Genomic DNA, 16,542 nt, shown 5'->3' with positions numbered 1-16,542 from the left:
GCGTCGTCCTGATGCTGCCGTCTGAATGTCGCCTCAACCATGCACCTTTTAGGTCACCAAATGCCCAACCGGCCCGAGAAGAATGTGAAAAAAATGGAATATTACTAGTCCAATACGCCAAAAACCCAAAAATGTCTAAGCAGAGCTTTTCATCAAGACGTCTCTCATCATCACCCGAGTAGAGGGTATATGCCCAATGGCCATCTTTGGAGGAAGGTTATACCCCACCTCCCAAGTGAAGACCCCAAAAGTAAAAAGCCATTGTACAAGCAGACGTAAAAGCATTCCATTCCTCAAGCGTCGTCATGAGTCTTCCTGTCCAGGTCATGTCTGGATGGTATGAGCCCTTCCCATGTGTATTTCCTGTTGTTCGTAGCGGTAGGCATTCCCTTGCCATTCCCTCTTTTCGTCGTCAATGCCGTATGTTATGAATCTTGTTCACAACTTTTGCGGAGTATGTTATACAGAGGAATCCAGAAAGTCGTCACCGGAATCGTCGTAAATGTTTGCTCGTCGTAACCCTTCTCCCAAAACGCCTCCGTCATAACTTGCCCGGTTCTTCGTCGCTAGAGGCCGGGGGTAATTAAAGTAATAATGTAAAAAAGCATGAAATGCCTCCCGAAGTAGAATGCTGTTCGTGAGATGAGGTCTACTGGGCAGCCCTCTGGTATAGTAGAATGTCGCGAATCGCCCATCGCCAAGCGTCGCGATCTCGGTCGCCGACACCAAGCCACTTCTCGCACTTTTTCCTCCACCGGTCTTCTTCTTCCCGCTGTCTGCGGATAAACTCTGGGCCGACGTCAAACTCTTCGCCGACCAGCCACTCGTCCTTAACTTCGCTGACGCGGCCGGTATCTTTTGAGTCGCCCTGGTTATTTTCCTCGAGGTCTGGGATGTCCTTGAAGACATCTTCGTCATCATCTAGGGCATTGAAGCCGTCCATGGGATCGGAGATTTCAGACTTGGGATTTGTCTGTGGACCAAGCTTCAGCCAGCACATGTTCTGAGGGTCGAAGACCATTCCCCCCACAACCTGCACGCCCTTCGTGTGGCTGATGTTCGTAATTAAAGCCGGTCGGGGAGTGGTGGACGTTTCCTTATCTCGCATCATGTGAGGTGGTAATGATGCTGTCGATGGCGACGAAGCCGAAGGTGGGTCGAACGCGTTCAGAACATTTTCGTTGCCTTCCCAACGGTACGTGTCGGGGTTGTAAAACATGCCCTGAAGATCTGCGGCGCCGTTAGCTTTACGGTTTGCAGGGGGGTTAGCTGATGGACTTACGCTGTGGTGTCTTCTCTTTGTTCATGTTCGAAATGAGATGAGGTTTCAATTGAGGAGGATTCCTCTTCTTCTTTGATCGTACCGAAGGCTGCGGCATCCCGGGGCTGAAATTGTTTCTCGACGACGACAGTTGCGAGACGCGTGACGAAGTGAGAGGCGCCAGTGGGCCTGATGGAGCTCGCTGGGCAAGCGAGGTCTCCCGAGCGATTCGGCTAGCCTGGGTATCACGGGCAAAATGGGGCGTGTAATCCGATTTCGCAGGGGAGGAAAACGATGCTGGGGCCGGGGACGGTGTGCTAGTCCGATCGGCCTGCAAAGTTTGGTAAATTTTGTTGCGAATCGGCGCCTTGACAGGATGTCGGATAAATTTGGCCTCTGACTGAGCCGACGTGGGCAAGTCATCAAATCCGTCCAGTTCATGACCATCACCGAAATTTCGGCTCCGGTGAGGCTTGGTCATGTTCCGGAAAGACAGGCTGGAAAAAGCATCGCCGGTAATATGATCCGAATGGCGATTGAGTCTCTTAGGACTAGGCGAACGGATCGTCGATCTGGAGAAGGCTCTCGACGTCGGCCGCAAGTCCAGAGCATTCTCGGAATCATGGCGCCGGAACGTGCGAGAAGTTTTCGTAGTCACGTGCTGCGACTGGGATTGTGAAGCCCCAGCAGGGAGGAACGGCCGTCGTTGCTGAGCAGCATAGCTCTCTGTCGTGGAAGGGCGGGTCCTCTCGACTGGTGTTTTCGGGCGCACACCTGATTGCTGGCGGTTGCCCTCAGTTCTCGAAGGCGGCCTGTCAAATCGCGACACGCCGGGCTTAGCGGGTGAATGAGACGGCTTCATGGCTGGGAGGGACCGCTTAAACCTCAACAGCTGCGAGTTCGTCGTTGTAGGCTCATTGCGTAGTGATGTAGCCGATGTCTTTGAGCCAAGCTCTCTTCTCCGAGGAGTAGCAGGGAGCAGAGGAGAAGGCGTAGTAGGAGTCGGCATGCTGTGGACGCTGGTGACCGAGGACTGAGACTGGTGACCGAGGCGAGACTGAGACCTTCGCGAGCGGGAGAGGATGGGCCCACCGCTTTCAGATACGGGTTCCAGTGCAGACATGGTCCGCTCATGACTTGGCCGCGGGAGCCGCGATGGTGCCGCTTTGTTTGAAAAGGTAAGAGATACAGCGGTCTTGGGACGTGCCGGACTGGGAGGGCGGTTGTTGTTGAGTCGAATGTTGCGGTGCAGCGTAAGCTTGCCTGGGTTGAACACGTCGCCGTCGCCGACGTCGAGACCGTCCAATAGATCTTCTGCCTCGATTTCGGCTTTGGGTGTCTTCAGGTTGGGCGGCTCTTCCTCAACCAGTCGTACAGGTGACCGACTGAGCTTTCTTCTGTTGAGTCTCTCATTGAAGTTGACGGGGCCGCTGGGCAGGATGAGACCATCAAAAGTCTCATCCTCACTCTCTGCCGTGAATGAGCTCGACACGCTGGGGCTCATGGCAGATACAGACGAGCTTCTGTTAGAGCGAGCGTCTCTGCGAGTGCCTCCATAGCGTGTTCCAAGGCTTCCCTCCCCCCAATCCAGGTCATCGGCCTGTGTTGATGGGGTCTTCGGAATGTCTTTGCGAGTTGAGAGCCTCAACTTGCCATCCATAGGCAGCTCAAAGTCATTTTCAAAGTCGTCATCCAACGGCTTGTCGTTGCTTCTTGAAGGGGTTGGGGGAGTGATGAGTGAAATGGGTTTGGGTGGACGAGTCTTGGAAACTTTAATAGTCTCCGATCCATCACCGAAGAAGTCATCGTCATCGTCGTTGTCGCGGAATCGGTCCAAGTTGATAGCACCCGACAACGTGCTCGTCCTCGACTCCATCGACTCTCTCCGGTCTGTCGACTCTCTCCTGTCCAGTAGCGAAACAGCCGGAGGGGTCTTCATGGGCTTTGTAGGGCTGGTTTGGTTAGAGCCGCTACTAACTTGCCTCAGCATATCAGGGAACTTGGAGGCGTCCTGAGGCTTAATGCGAAGTCCCTGTGTCGAATCTGGCAGCACCAAGTCGTCCTCCCAGTCATCCTGAATAATCTTCTTGATCTTCCGTCCGCCTAGTCGTTTAATAGTGCCGCCCATGAGGGCGGATGATGGTACGTTCTTTGGTATCGGAATGCCAGCCTGTGTGGCTGCGGCGATAGCGTCCATGGTTGACTTTTCGTCGTCGCCCGGGACGTGTACGTGCGTCTCCTCGTCCATGATGGATTCAAGTTCGGAACGAAGAGACATATGCGATGATGCGGAATCACGGCGTGCCGGGGCTACATTGGTGGAGGCGGAGGTGTTCCGAAAGGTGAGGTCGTCGGACTCAATCTGGAAGTCGTCATCGTCCCAGTTCTCGATGTCGGGCTCCGCCGCCGGCAGGCGTGGCTTAAGGCGTAAAGGTTCCATGTTGTGGTTAAGTTGAGTTGTTTTGGCGGGCGCAGAGTGCAATTGGGTTCAAGGGCGTGATCGGTGGCGGCGTCGTCCGTCGTCGTTCCTTTCCGTTGTCGTCCAACAGCGCTGTTCTGCTTGTCAATGAAGCAAGATCATATCGTCAACAATGACAGCAGCTCCGGCCAGTCGTCATAATCTTGATAAGAGTCGTCGCAAGAGAGGTGGGTGGTTCGAGGAAAGTCGCGGCGTGCGCAAAAGATTTTCGTTCCGGGGGAGGGTAGAGTAGAAATGGCGGCGTGGATTGTTATGTGTTGGTATCGTCGTTTTCGGGAATGTGCGATGTGTCGGCTACTGGTAGTATGTTTTGCCAGAGATGCAAACAGATGCAAAGGGGAGCAAGTGGAGGTGATCCAAGAGGCGACGAGATCGTAGGGCCAGTTTGCGTCAGGGTGCAATATCGCAAAGGGTGACGTTGGACCAAACTGGAGTAAGTCGAGTCGAGATCAGGGCAGTCGTGAGGTCGGGGGGACGACTGGATTTGCGTCGTTGTTGGACGGTGGAAGCAGAAATGGCTGGGAAGCTGGGGGGGATGGATTTGGCCAGCCAAACAAAGCGAGGTGGGTGGGTGGTCCCAGGGCAGCCCCGTGGTGTACAGGATGCAGGAGCACCTGTGGGTGGTGTGGTGGGTGGCTGGTGTTGCTTGCCGGGAACCCACTAGAACTCCAGAATGCCTCCATAAGGAGATACTTGCGTGGCATGCAGTGCACTGCGATGTGCAAAATGACGCTTAATTAATTATTTTCATCCCACTTAACAGGAGTTTTGCTGTTGATCTCTACGTTGTCTTGTTTGTTTATCTCGTACTATGTTCCTACTTTGTATCCGTACCTGCGTAAGTGTTCGGTTGGAAGAGTTCATTCTTCGACAAGTACATGCAGATCCGGCTCATCCTGGACACCCTATGACCTGCACAGAATGGATGAGGTGGGCAGAAGGAGAACAGGTGGGAGGGAGACCACCGGGACCTGGCCCCGGTCCCAGGGCTCTCTCACCGTGATCATGAAAATTTCCAGTGCGCCACGTGATTCAGCGGGGACATCAGATGGTGGCCTCCCTTGATTGGGCGACAGAGTTTGGATGCGGGGACGGTTGCACTTGCACGATTCTGACGCGTGCGAGGCGCGACTTCCCTTTCCTCCCGTCGTCCCAAGATGCAGAACGGGAGTGCCTGGCACCTGCAGCTTGGAGCGGACGAGGGCATCAAATCATGGATTGCGAATGACCCCATTTGTTTCACGATGAACAATAACACTTGCGATATAAACCTTAAATTTTGAAGTTGACCTTTTTTCTGCATCGTTATGATGAAATAAACTTGGCTGTCATTTCGGAGCAAAGGGTTGTCCTGTTTATTGTGATTGACACTTTTCACACCAAAACAGTAGCTTGTTTACATTGCACACCCTCCAGCGTTCCGTCCTCCGTGCCCTCCGTCGTCCCGTTCCTGGCCCAGACATACACACTACTCCACGGTTATTATTCCTGGTCGAATACTTGGGTAGTAACAACGACAACCGAAAACAAGACAGCTACCAGCAGCGAGGGCAATGCTAGAGGTAGCGAGGAGTAGTTGCAAGCACAGAGAAGGTTTGGTGCCTGCACCTGCACTCGCACTTTCGGCTGCCTGAGGCTGGTTGTCGTTAGAGGAGCTGCCTGCCATTCGACGGGACGCACCACCAGCCATCATAATCCCTCCCAGTGCCGCTGCCTGTCTGACCGCCGCAGCTGCCTAGAGGCTAGCTCACCAGCTTCGGACCCTCAAAATTCCCAATGACATGAGAGCCTTCATTTTGGGGCAGATTAAATCACAACCATCCCCATCCTCACCATCAACTCCATCATTATCGCCGTCCTTTTTACTGCCCACCGATCAAAACAAGCAACCACTTCGGAAGGAGTCTCAGCCTGGTTTCCCCCGCTTGTCTTGAGGCAGGTACCTACCACGGCACGAGCAAAATTCCAAGTATTATAACGATCGCAGACCCTGAGACCTTTCGCGAGGAACTCGGCACTTACGGGAAACTACCAGACCAGACTAACGATTCAATACGACCACTCCTCACACCATCACTTCATTTCGGAAGCCCAATCTATCTCCCTCATCAACAGCCATGGCATCCGGCCACGTTCTCCGCTTTCCCCGGTCGGATAGGGAAGGCGCTTTTGTCATCGTCCAGGCTACGCCAACTCGTTCCAAGGCTCTGGATGTCAAGTTGGTGGGAACCGATGGCGTGGAGCCGTATGCTGTCTCATGTGAGTTGAACGCTCGTCATCCCGCCTCCCTGGCCGACGATCACCACGGCCCGGTCGTGTGGGTCTTGGCAGACGTTGTTTCAAGCGGCGAACTCGTGCCTTCCTTGATACTCTGTATTCACACGGCAACGGTGCTAACAGACGACTTCCCTCTGTAGTGCGTCATGATAAGATCGCGTCTCTTCGTGTTAAGAACAGTCCCTGTTCGGAGGAAGAATGGGTCTCAATTTTGACTTCCGTCATCAGCCAAGATCCAGCCAACGACGTTGAGGTTGTCGCCTCTGTCGAGGACGAATCATCCATCACCCTTACTGTTAGAAAAAAGGGGAAGGAATTTTCGGTAAGTGCCAATAGTTCAAACCCCTTGCCAGCCTTGCTTCCGAGGAGCTGGACTAATGGTTGAACATTAGCAACGTCTCGGCGCCATCGAGTTGAGCCACAGCCCGCGTGAACTGATTGAGCTGTACGACTGGTGTGGCCTGTCGGTACAAACCGCCAACGAGGCGAAGGAAGCTCTAGCTTCAGCGACCGCCAAAGCCAGTCAGCTCGAGGAAACCGTGCGCGACCTCCAAGCACACCTCGAGGAGCTAGTTGCTGCCAAGGAGGCCAATGAGACGGAATTGCTAGAGAAGTTCTGTCTCTTGTTAAACGAGAAAAAGCTCAAGATCCGCCAGCAACAACTACTTTTGGCATCTGTGTCCGCCAACCCGGGGAGATTAGCGTCGCCCGCCGTCAAGGAGGAGAACCCAACGCAGGAACCAAACCTGCCCCGCCAAAGGGCCAAGCGTGCTCCCGCCAAGTCACGACAATCGAAGAGAAAGGAAGCACCCGCGCCAATTGAAGAAGATGACTCCGACGATGGGTTTGAGAGAATGAACGTTGACTCTGCCGCAAAATCAGCCACGAATGCGTCTGACCAGGAACGGGATACTACCGAGGATGAGGACGCAACCGCCAGTGAAGATGAGGACGACGAGCCGGTAGTAGCATCTTCATCATCTACAACAGCACCGGCCAGGCAGCCTTTGCCAGCTAGGGAGAAGCCCAAGCCAGCAAATGTTGAAGCACCCCCGCCGAAACGCGAGTTGCCTTTTGCGAAAAAGAAGCAGGCTCCAGCCAAACCGCCTCCGCCACCTGCAGGCAGCGAAACTGAATCTGATGATGAGCTGTGATGGTTCCAGGATCGGTGGCAAGAGATCTTCGTTATTGAAGTCCATGCAATTAGAGTTATAGCAGCGAAGCATTTGCTACAAGAGCGGTGGATCGACTCATCGGTTCCTCGTCAGCGCTTACAATGCAGAGCCATTAATGCTTGTTCATTAAGTTTATTAGGCCTACTACTACAGGGCTTCCCGTCCAGGATTTTACCAATAGGATAGAAATCAACACATTCAACGAGTGTCTTCCGGATCAAACTTGTTCTTCCAGAACCCTCGGAAGTGCTTCGACTTGCCAGCCTCAGCAATCTCGCTCACCTCACGAGGCGTCAGCTTGATGGCGGGAAGATGGTTCAGGTAGCTTTGCAATCTTTCCTCCTTGGACGAGGTAGTGATGGTCACGAGACCTTGGTCGATGCACCACCGGAGTCCAATGACGGACTCGCTGACACCGTACTTCTTGGACAGGTTCGCCCAGATGGTCCGGACAGGGCTGTCGATGTCGGAGGTGATTGGAGTCAGCGGAGCGTAGACCGAGACAGCGATTTTGTTCTCGCGGTGGAAATCCAGCAGGTCTCCGTGCTGCAGATGAGGGTGGTACTCGATCTGGTTAATGGCGGGAGGAATCTTGGCGGTCTTCATGATGGCCTCAAGCTGCGGTTGCAGGAAGTTCGAGACACCAATCGACTTGGCTCTGCCCGACTCCTTGATGGCCTCGAAGTCGGCCCACTTCTGCTGAAGCTCCTCGTCGGAATCGGCGAAGAAGGGAGCGTGGATCAGGTAGAGGTCGACGTATTCGAGACCCAATTTCTTCAACGTGCGGGCAAACGCCTCCTCGGTGTCTTGCTTTTTGTTCCCCGCGATCTTGGCAGTGATGTACAGCTTATCTCTGGGGACGCCCTCCTTCTCAGCTTTCTTGATGGCGGCACCGAGCTCTTCCTCGTTCCCGTAGACTGGTACCACCGTCAGAGCGTTTTTCGTTGATGACCAGGATACCTCACATACCTTCCGCGCCATCGAGATGGCGGTAGCCGAGCTTGACAGCCATGACGGTGTTGTCGACAATCTTCTCGTCGAATCCAGCACCGCCAGACTTGTAATTGGCCGTGCCCAAACCGTACGCGAGCTACGGCAATAACGTCAGTGTTCATTCGTGAACGCGCGGTATTATCACCAGCGTAACAGTAGATCGACCGGCTGTTGGATTAGCTCGATCCCACGCGGCAGTCACGGTGCTGACACGCGCATGCCAATCCGCGGATCCTCCCGCTAGGATGGTGGCATTGGATCCTTCAAAAGGAACAACAACAAGAAGGCATATAACTTACCATCGGGATCTTATTCCCGTCATTGAGTTCGAGCCAAGGAATGTAGGGAACCTGCTTCGGGGGCGTGCCCGAAGCATCAGGCTTGAAAGTCGACAGGATTGAGTTCATCTTGCGTGGATGAAGCTGTGGGTTGAGGGGTTGTGGAATGGAGTGATGACGAAGCCAAGATGAGGTCGTAGCAGGTAGTCTCGAACCTGCTCTCGTGAACTTCCGGATTGTGAAAAGACGAGTACGAGAGGGGGTTTGAAGGTGTAGCTAAGGGTTTATATTTCTAATCAGATGGAGGTATGGTTCGTTTTTCAGACGAGCCTGTGGAATTCTTACTATCGTAATACCCAGGGACGAAAAGACAAGACGAAATTGGATACAGCAATGTTGCCCAGTGTGGCCCTTTTTCCTCGTTTCGACAACATGCAGCAAGCCGGGTCACCACTTGCCGCTGGGCTGGCCATTGACATCATCTCTACATGACCAGCTCGGTACATCTGCACAGGGCGCTTTCGTACAACCCACGCCCTGTTTATCAGTTAAAGTTATCGGATCTATCGGCAGGGGAGCCTTTGTACGACTTCGAAATCCTCAATAATGAGCTTTTGTTTCGAAAGCTCTGGCGAACTTCAGCACAGGGCACTGTCCCAAACCCCCACCTGCCCCATTGGAGCTCTCAAGTGCCCTGTAAACCCGATCGCGGGGCTTTTTGTACTGGGTGACGCTTGCGACTCGATGACGACACCCCCGGAGCTCTTGCGTGACCGCCGGTCGGCCGGCACACGGACCGAACTCTTACAGACGGCGACACGGCACCGTCGGACCTGAGCCGGTGACCGAGCAGAAGGCATCACGAAATTTGGAATTGGCATTATTCATACAAGCTATAACTCCGTGATCGGAACCGGAGTTGACGCCGGAGACCGTTCCAGGTTGAGCTGGGTAGAGAGAGGTCTGTCGCCGAGGTTCTATCCGGGTGCGCATTTCCCCCAGCTTAGGTCAGCATGGGAAATTTCCCCCCAAATCGCCACTGAGCAAAGCTCCGAGGGGTCGCAGCGACCCTCCATCACCGACGGCCCTGGGACGGCTTACACCACCTATCATCATCATTAGCAAATACCGTCCTCCTTCTCCGAGGCCCTCGATTTCTTTGTCATTTCACTACATCAAAAATATACCCCGTTGCTTGTAATCTCTCATCTACAATAGACGTCGCTTTGCCTTCCCGATATTCGCATCGCGCTTTTGACCTCAATCCGCGTATATGCTCTCGAGACTACTTTCCAGACGAGCCGTCCCGAAAGTCTTCGCAAAACCCCTTATGGCCGCCCAAATGTCAAACGGGACCGGCCCGTCACCGAAGCGCCTCCCGCTAGCCGAACTGCCAAAGACATGGCACTACACATCCTCTCTCCCCGCCGATTCCCTCTTCCCCACGCCGGCCGATTCTCACAAGACGCCCCGCGACCAAATCGGTCCGCGCCAGGTCCGCGAAGCAGCCTTCACGTGGGTGCGCCCAGCTCAAGCTGAAAACCCGGAACTCCTTGCCGTCAGCCCCGCCGCGCTGCGCGATATTGGTATCAAAGAAGGCGATGAGGAGACAGAAGAGTTCAAGCAGACTGTTGCTGGAAACAGGTTACATGGGTGGGACGAGGAGAAGCTGGAGGGCGGGTACCCTTGGGCGCAGTGCTACGGTGGATTCCAGTTTGGACAATGGGCCGGTCAGCTCGGTGACGGGCGAGCTATCTCTCTGTTCGAGATTATGAATCCCGAGACCAAGGTGCGGTACGAGTTGCAGCTGAAGGGCGCGGGTATCACACCCTACTCGCGCTTCGCAGACGGCAAGGCCGTTCTGCGATCCAGCATCCGCGAGTTCGTCGTCTCGGAAGCACTTAACGCCCTCGGTATCCCTACCACGCGCGCCCTTTCCCTTACACTCCTCCCAAATTCCAGGGTCCGCCGCGAGACACTCGAGCCGGGCGCCATTGTCCTGCGCTTCGCGCAATCCTGGATCCGCCTCGGCAACTTCGACCTCCCCCGCGCAAGAGGCGACCGCGCGCTTCTCCGCACGCTGGCAACTTACGTCGCCGAGGACGTCCTCGGCGGCTGGGAAGCTCTTCCGGCACGCCTGGAGAATCCGGATGAGCCGGCCAAGTCAGCGGAACCCAAGCGGGGCGTTCCGGCGACTGAGATTCAAGGGCCGGATGACTCGGCCGAGAACCGCTTCACCCGGCTCTTCCGCGAGGTTGCGCGGCGCAATGCGCTGACGGTGGCCAAGTGGCAGGCCTACGGCTTCATGAACGGCGTACTGAACACGGATAACACCTCTATCATGGGTTTGAGCATCGACTTTGGTCCATTCGCATTCATGGACAACTTTGACCCGGCGTACACACCGAACCATGATGATTACATGTTGAGATACGCCTACCGCAACCAGCCGACCATTATCTGGTGGAACCTGGTGCGCTTTGGCGAGGCGCTGGGTGAGCTCATCGGCGCGGGAGCTGGTGTGGATGAGGATGTCTTCGTCAACCAGGGCGTCGAGGAGAGCCAGGCCGAGGTTCTCGTTGGACGCGCGGAGAAGTTGATCATGCAGGTCGGCGAGGAGTACAAGGCGCTTTTCCTAGCGGAGTACAAGCGCCTCATGACTCTGCGTCTGGGCCTGAAGAACTTCAAGGACAGCGACTTTGACGAGCTGTTCAGCGGGATCCTCGATACGATGGAGACGCACGAGCTGGACTTCAACCACTTCTTCCGCCGCCTCAGCTCCGTCAAGCTTTCCGAGATCGCGGACGAAGAGGGGCGTCGCGAGGTCGCCGGCCGCTTCTTCCATGCTGAGGGCGTGACTGACAAGGGACGCTCTGATGTCGGGGAGTGGCTCGGCAAGTGGCGCGCCCGCATCGTTGAGGACTGGGGCGAGGATAAGGACGAGGAGAGAGTGAAGGCCATGAAGGCCGTCAACCCCAACTTCGTTCCCCGCGGCTGGGTTCTCGATGAGATTATCAAGAGGGTTGAGAAGGATGACGAGAGGGATGTGTTGAGGAGGGTTATGCATATGGCTCTGAATCCGTTCGCGGATAGCTGGGATAGCCAGGAGTTCGAGGGTAAGGCGTACAAGGGTGATAAGCAAGAGGAGGAGAGGTGGATTGGGGATGTGCCCAAGCTGAAGCGGGCTATCCAGTGCAGTTGCAGTTCTTAGACGAACGTTTGGCGTACTGTATAATTAAAGCCTGGCATTGGTTGAATTGGGAAGAATCAGTGACTTGTGTGTTCGTTCTCTCGCCGTCGTCTACCTGATGGGAAATATCTGACCAGCTTGCGTGGAGACCCCTTTCACATAAGATGATTACGCTTTTGTTTATTGCGACCACGTCTTCTTGATGATTTCAGCTTGCAATGTACATCCAGAATATCCAGACTAATGTAAGCCACGGTGAAATAACCCCCGAAGTTCTGGCTGTATTCCTGGTCACATTCGGGCTCGCGCTTCACCAAGTGCTCTATCTACAACTATTCTCTTCAACCCGAGTTAGTAGCTGTTGAGTACACTTGAATGCTCCCTCGAATTGAAGTATGCCTAGTCGAGATGGCCGGATACGCTCAAATTTCCGTCAGGCTCGATACAAGATCTGGCAAGTATCTTGAGAGCCGCCACTATATCAACATCAGGGAGGACAGAGTTACGGCTTTGATTTGTAACCCAGAAGTCGCAAGATTTGCGGCATCTGTCGACAATTGCCACCAAAGCTTTCTTGTAATGAGTGAGCGAATATCGCTGAAGTTGAAAGAGCGGGATGGTTGGTCGCCGTTTGGACGTATCTAGAAGAGTCCTGACGTCGTCGTATTTGATGGCAATACACTGGAGATATTGACAAGGGATGGTGTGATAGGTTTGGTCGTGCCAGTGGCTCACAAGAATTAAAGAACTCAGAAGTACACTCAGATCTTATGGACAGTCTAACCACGCCAGATGCGGCTTCAGATGCGCCGGAGAAAAGCAACTCAAGAAGTTTATGGCCGTGGGAGAGGGAGAAAGGGCAGTCTTTTGAAGCCCGTAGTCATGTTTTATAGCATACCGTCGACCCGTCACTGCGTAGAGGGAACCCGATTCGATCTTGAGATCGCATACTAGTAACTCCGACTCAAAATCAGGGGTGCTGTCGTCAGCGTGTTCTGATGGTTCTCATAGATGCCTGTCCTCGACAGCTTACCCTCTCGACTGCCCTCATCGTCACTGCTACACGGGATTCCCAACCCCAGCTATTTAGACCGAGGATTCATGATGAAATCAGTAGACAAGCAGACATGCGGGGGCGGAATCGGATAGACTTGCGCCGCTTGGCAGTCCGGAGATGCAAACCCTCTCTCTTGGGTCTGTCGGTGTTTGATGGACAAGTGCTCTTAATGGCAGCCTTGAACAACGTATGAAACAGTTTCTTAGTCCTTCTTCACTGCTGTTGCCGAATGATTCGATCTGCGATAATCCGGCGACACAAATCATCATGAAGCGATCCTCTGGCTACATCGTACAGAGACTATGATATACCATTCTACCAGACTTTCGGAAAATAACACCGACAGCCACCGAGCGTTGCTTGTCGCTTTCACCGTGAACAATCAACAACTGCTTATTGCCTGGTACTCTGGCTTATGTATTCGCGATTCCAAGGAATGTCAAACGTCGACCAGGTCTGATGACTAGCTTATATTATATATTCACGTTCCACTCACAGCTATTCGCTTCTCACCGAAAGATGAATTGTCGGTCTTTTGTCGTGATTAGGCACCAAGTCATTATATTCCAACTGTCTCACTCGAGATCGTACTTTGCTCGTCAAATACGAAGGAAAAAGACACCAACCCAGTTCCTCAAGAGAATTTGCAGCAGATAATCACATGAAGACCAAGGGCGACAATGATGGGCTGATAGGAGGGCAACGTACTCGCTGGTCGAGCAAGTCGCCATTTACACTTGGACGAAGCTCTGCTCGCCATGTGATGCATTGGTAAAGCGCCTGGATAGAGTCTGGTGAGTGACAAGCACCCGTGCCGAGAGATTTCCAAGACTCATTACGCCCTTTTATCGGTCTGTTCCTCCTGCGGCCGAGTATTGCCACAGCATCGAAGACGTGAAATATTATTCGTACTTCTCCCATGATGGAATCAAGCACGTCGTCATCAAACAATAAGTCAAGGTAGACGTCATAGTCCAGAACTAATCATCAATTGCTTTGCTTTCACAACAAAAGGAACAACAGGTTGAAGTAATTTACTTTCTTCAACTTCCACCCCGCTCTACCCTCGCGCGTCCTATTATGTACAAGCAATGCACCCAACCCTGACAAAAGAACCTTCTTTTAATTCTCTTCTCTTGCGATCGTACAGCCCGTCTCTCATGCTCCGTACGCAACCTGGCCCATCGGCCTATCCTCCTCCATGCCTGGTGCCATGAAGTTGGTCTTGGGGTTGCCAGTAGCCTTGGCCGCAGAGCAGCGGGCCATTGTCGGTGAACTAATAGGAGAGTTAGTAATGATTTTGTGTCGCTGGGGGCTGCGGTTGACATACCTTCTTGAGATAACGTCTGTGAAGTAAAAGTTCTCAATAACCTTCCTCAAGGGCGAGCCGGAGGCCTTCGAGCCCTTGTTCTGGTCAACAAGCTGAACCTTGCTCAACTGCTTAAGAGCGACGGGCTCAACGACGTCGTAGGCCGCTAGGGCCGGGCTGACCTCGGCCATTCTGTCGCGAAGCTGAGCAACGTCATCAAATGGCAGGGGAGCGCCGAAGAACTCGCTGATGGCACGGATAATCTTCCAGTCTGTCCTGGCAGCGCCGGGGAGGGAGGTGGCAGCGCGGGTCATCTGGACACGACCCTCGGTGTTGATGTAGGTACCGGCCTTCTCGGTGTAAGCGGCACCGGGAAGAACGACGTCGGCGATCTGGGCACCGCGGTCACCGTGGTGGCCCTGGTAGACGACGAAAGCGTTCTTAGGGATGTCCTTCTCGGAGATCTCGTCGGCACCAAGGAGCCAGACGAACTTGGGGGTGGTCTCGGCAACCTCGGCAGAGGGAGTGGTGAAACCAACCTCGAAGGCACCGGCGCGGGAAGCGGCTCTCTGGAGAACGTTGTATCCGTTCCACTCCTCAGTGAGGAAGTTGGCGGCGTTCTTCTCGACGAAAGCACCGACGGTCTCGTAGAAGGCCTTGGCGTCCTCGTGGTCAGTGACACCAGAGCCCACGATAATCATGGGGCGCTTGGCGGCCTGGAGCTTCTTGCCGAAAGGACCAGCGAGGGCAGACTTCAGGGCGGCGTGGTCGGTACCGAGGTGCTCGAACTCAAAGGTTGAGTCCCAGGTCTCGCCAACAACACCGATCTCAAGGTCGGAGCGAAGCCATTGCTTACGGATACGGGCGTTCAGGACGGCCGCCTCGTGGCGGGGGTTGCTGCCGATAATGAGGATAGCATCGGCCTCCTCAATACCGAAGATCTGGGAGTTGAACAGGTAGTTGGAGCGGACGTCGACACCGTGAGCAACAGGCTTGCTTCCGTTGGGCATGTCAAGGGCCAGGTTCTCGGATCCAAGCTTGTTGGCCAGGTCCTTCATGGCAACCAGAGACTCAACCTCGGTAAGCTCACCAGCGATAACCTTGAACTCGTTGCCCTTGGGCTGGATGTGGTGGTAGGCGTTGGCAACCTCCATGAGGGCCTGCTCCCAGTCGGCGGGCTCAAACTTGCCCTCGCGGCGGATCAAAGGCATGGTCAGTCTCTGGGTCTTCAAACCGTCACAGGCGAAACGGGTCTTGTCGTTGATCCACTCCTCGTTGACATCGTCGTTGAGTCTGGGAAGAATACGCATAACCTCGAGGCCACGGGAGTCGACACGGATGTTGGAACCGAGACCGTCGAGGACGTCGATGGACTCAGAGTGCTTCAGCTCCCACGGCCTCGCGCGGAAAGCGTAGGGCTTTGAGGTAAGGGCACCGACGGGGCAGAGGTCGATAACGTTGCCGGAAAGTTCGGAGTCGAGGTTCTTCTCAAGGTAGGTACCGATCTGGATGTCGTTGCCACGGCCGAAGGAGCCCATCTCGGGGGCACCGGCAATATCGTTGGAGAAACGGACGCATCGTGTGCAGTGGATACATCTGTTCATGGAGGTCTTAATGAGGGGGCCGATGTTCTTATCCTCGACGGCACGCTTGCCGCCGATTTCGTGAAAACGGCCTCGGTCGCCGCCGTAACGCATCGACTGGTCCTGGAGATCACACTCACCACCCTGATCGCAAATGGGGCAGTCGAGGGGGTGGTTGGCGAGAAGGAATTCCATGACACCCTCGCGGGCTTTGTGTGTAATCGGGGAGTTGGTCTTCACGACCATACCGGGCTGGACGGGCCATGCGCAGGAGGCGATGGGCTTCGGGGCTTTCTCGACTTCGACGAGGCACATACGGCAGTTACCGGCAATCGCAAGCTTTCTATTCGGATTTGTCAGTCGAGGCTCTCCCCCGCAACCGCAAGGGTCATCGATTCGATCGAAAGGATTCGTACTCATGGTAGCAATATCTGTCCGGTGGTCAGCAAATGGCATTTTGTGCATTTTCAAAGAGGCCGGACGAACCTGGGAACTGTTACGCCTGCCTTTTCGCAAGCTTGAATCAGGGCAGAGCCGGCTAGAAAGTCGTGAGCAGGAGTCCTCGGACACGACCACGTCTCTCCTCACCTTCAACAGAAACCTTCTTTCCGTCTGGATATCATGTTAGCATACTCTCTCTCTATCAATTGGGTCGCCGCCAGGGCGAGACGAGCGTACCAATCGTCAACTCGACTTCGGCATTCCTGCGGGCAGTGGTTGCAAAAGTTCGCGAGGCATTGGCGGCCTGCTTGCCAGTCCGCCAAGCCGAACGTGCTAGAGAGTGCCGCAGCATCGTGTCGCCTTGACGGATTGAGACAGAGACGAGACGGGGGAGGGCGGATAGGTGGGAGGCGGGTTGAATCTCAATCGTTGACGTCGGGAGGGAACTGCTCTTCTGTCCCGGGCCATGGGGATTTGGTGGCGCTAGTGCGTAAATCGC

General features: G+C 54.4%; 5 protein-coding genes across 5 annotated transcripts; 2 read left to right on the top strand and 3 right to left on the bottom strand.

Moving 5' to 3' along the window:
• Window positions 1-649: 649 nt before the first annotated feature.
• Window positions 650-3,701, bottom strand: CkaCkLH20_04863 (cytokinesis regulator; the record flags this gene model as incomplete). Its single annotated transcript, XM_038887582.1, has 2 exons — window positions 650-1,230; window positions 1,283-3,701. 2 exons carry the CDS (start codon window positions 3,699-3,701, stop codon window positions 650-652), a joined length of 3,000 nt encoding a protein of 999 aa, XP_038747189.1.
• Window positions 3,702-5,857: 2,156 nt separating this feature from the next.
• On the top strand, window positions 5,858-7,171 carry CkaCkLH20_04862 (uncharacterized protein; the record flags this gene model as incomplete). The annotated part of the gene is made up of 3 exons (XM_038887581.1): window positions 5,858-5,999; window positions 6,158-6,339; window positions 6,410-7,171. The coding sequence occupies 3 exons, from the start codon at window positions 5,858-5,860 to the stop codon at window positions 7,169-7,171; spliced, it is 1,086 nt and encodes a 361-aa protein (XP_038747188.1).
• A 219-nt stretch (window positions 7,172-7,390) lies between these two features.
• CkaCkLH20_04861 (NADPH-dependent alpha-keto amide) lies at window positions 7,391-8,592 on the bottom strand (the record flags this gene model as incomplete). Its single annotated transcript, XM_038887580.1, has 3 exons — window positions 7,391-8,109; window positions 8,162-8,282; window positions 8,485-8,592. 3 exons carry the CDS (start codon window positions 8,590-8,592, stop codon window positions 7,391-7,393), a joined length of 948 nt encoding a protein of 315 aa, XP_038747187.1.
• Window positions 8,593-9,793: 1,201 nt separating this feature from the next.
• On the top strand, window positions 9,794-11,674 carry CkaCkLH20_04860 (uncharacterized protein; the record flags this gene model as incomplete). The annotated part of the gene is made up of 1 exon (XM_038887579.1): window positions 9,794-11,674. The coding sequence occupies one exon, from the start codon at window positions 9,794-9,796 to the stop codon at window positions 11,672-11,674; it is 1,881 nt and encodes a 626-aa protein (XP_038747186.1).
• A 2,194-nt stretch (window positions 11,675-13,868) lies between these two features.
• Window positions 13,869-16,395, bottom strand: CkaCkLH20_04859 (uncharacterized protein; the record flags this gene model as incomplete). Its single annotated transcript, XM_038887578.1, has 6 exons — window positions 13,869-13,986; window positions 14,041-15,945; window positions 16,019-16,033; window positions 16,089-16,140; window positions 16,191-16,214; window positions 16,281-16,395. The coding sequence occupies 6 exons, from the start codon at window positions 16,393-16,395 to the stop codon at window positions 13,869-13,871; spliced, it is 2,229 nt and encodes a 742-aa protein (XP_038747185.1).
• Window positions 16,396-16,542: the final 147 nt, after the last annotated feature.

The sequence above is a fragment of the Colletotrichum karsti genome (assembly GCF_011947395.1).
Source record: "Colletotrichum karsti strain CkLH20 chromosome Unknown Scaffold13, whole genome shotgun sequence".
In the NCBI taxonomy this organism is placed as follows: Eukaryota; Fungi; Ascomycota; class Sordariomycetes; order Glomerellales; family Glomerellaceae; genus Colletotrichum; species Colletotrichum karsti.
This window is presented reverse-complemented; position numbering and strand designations above follow the sequence as displayed.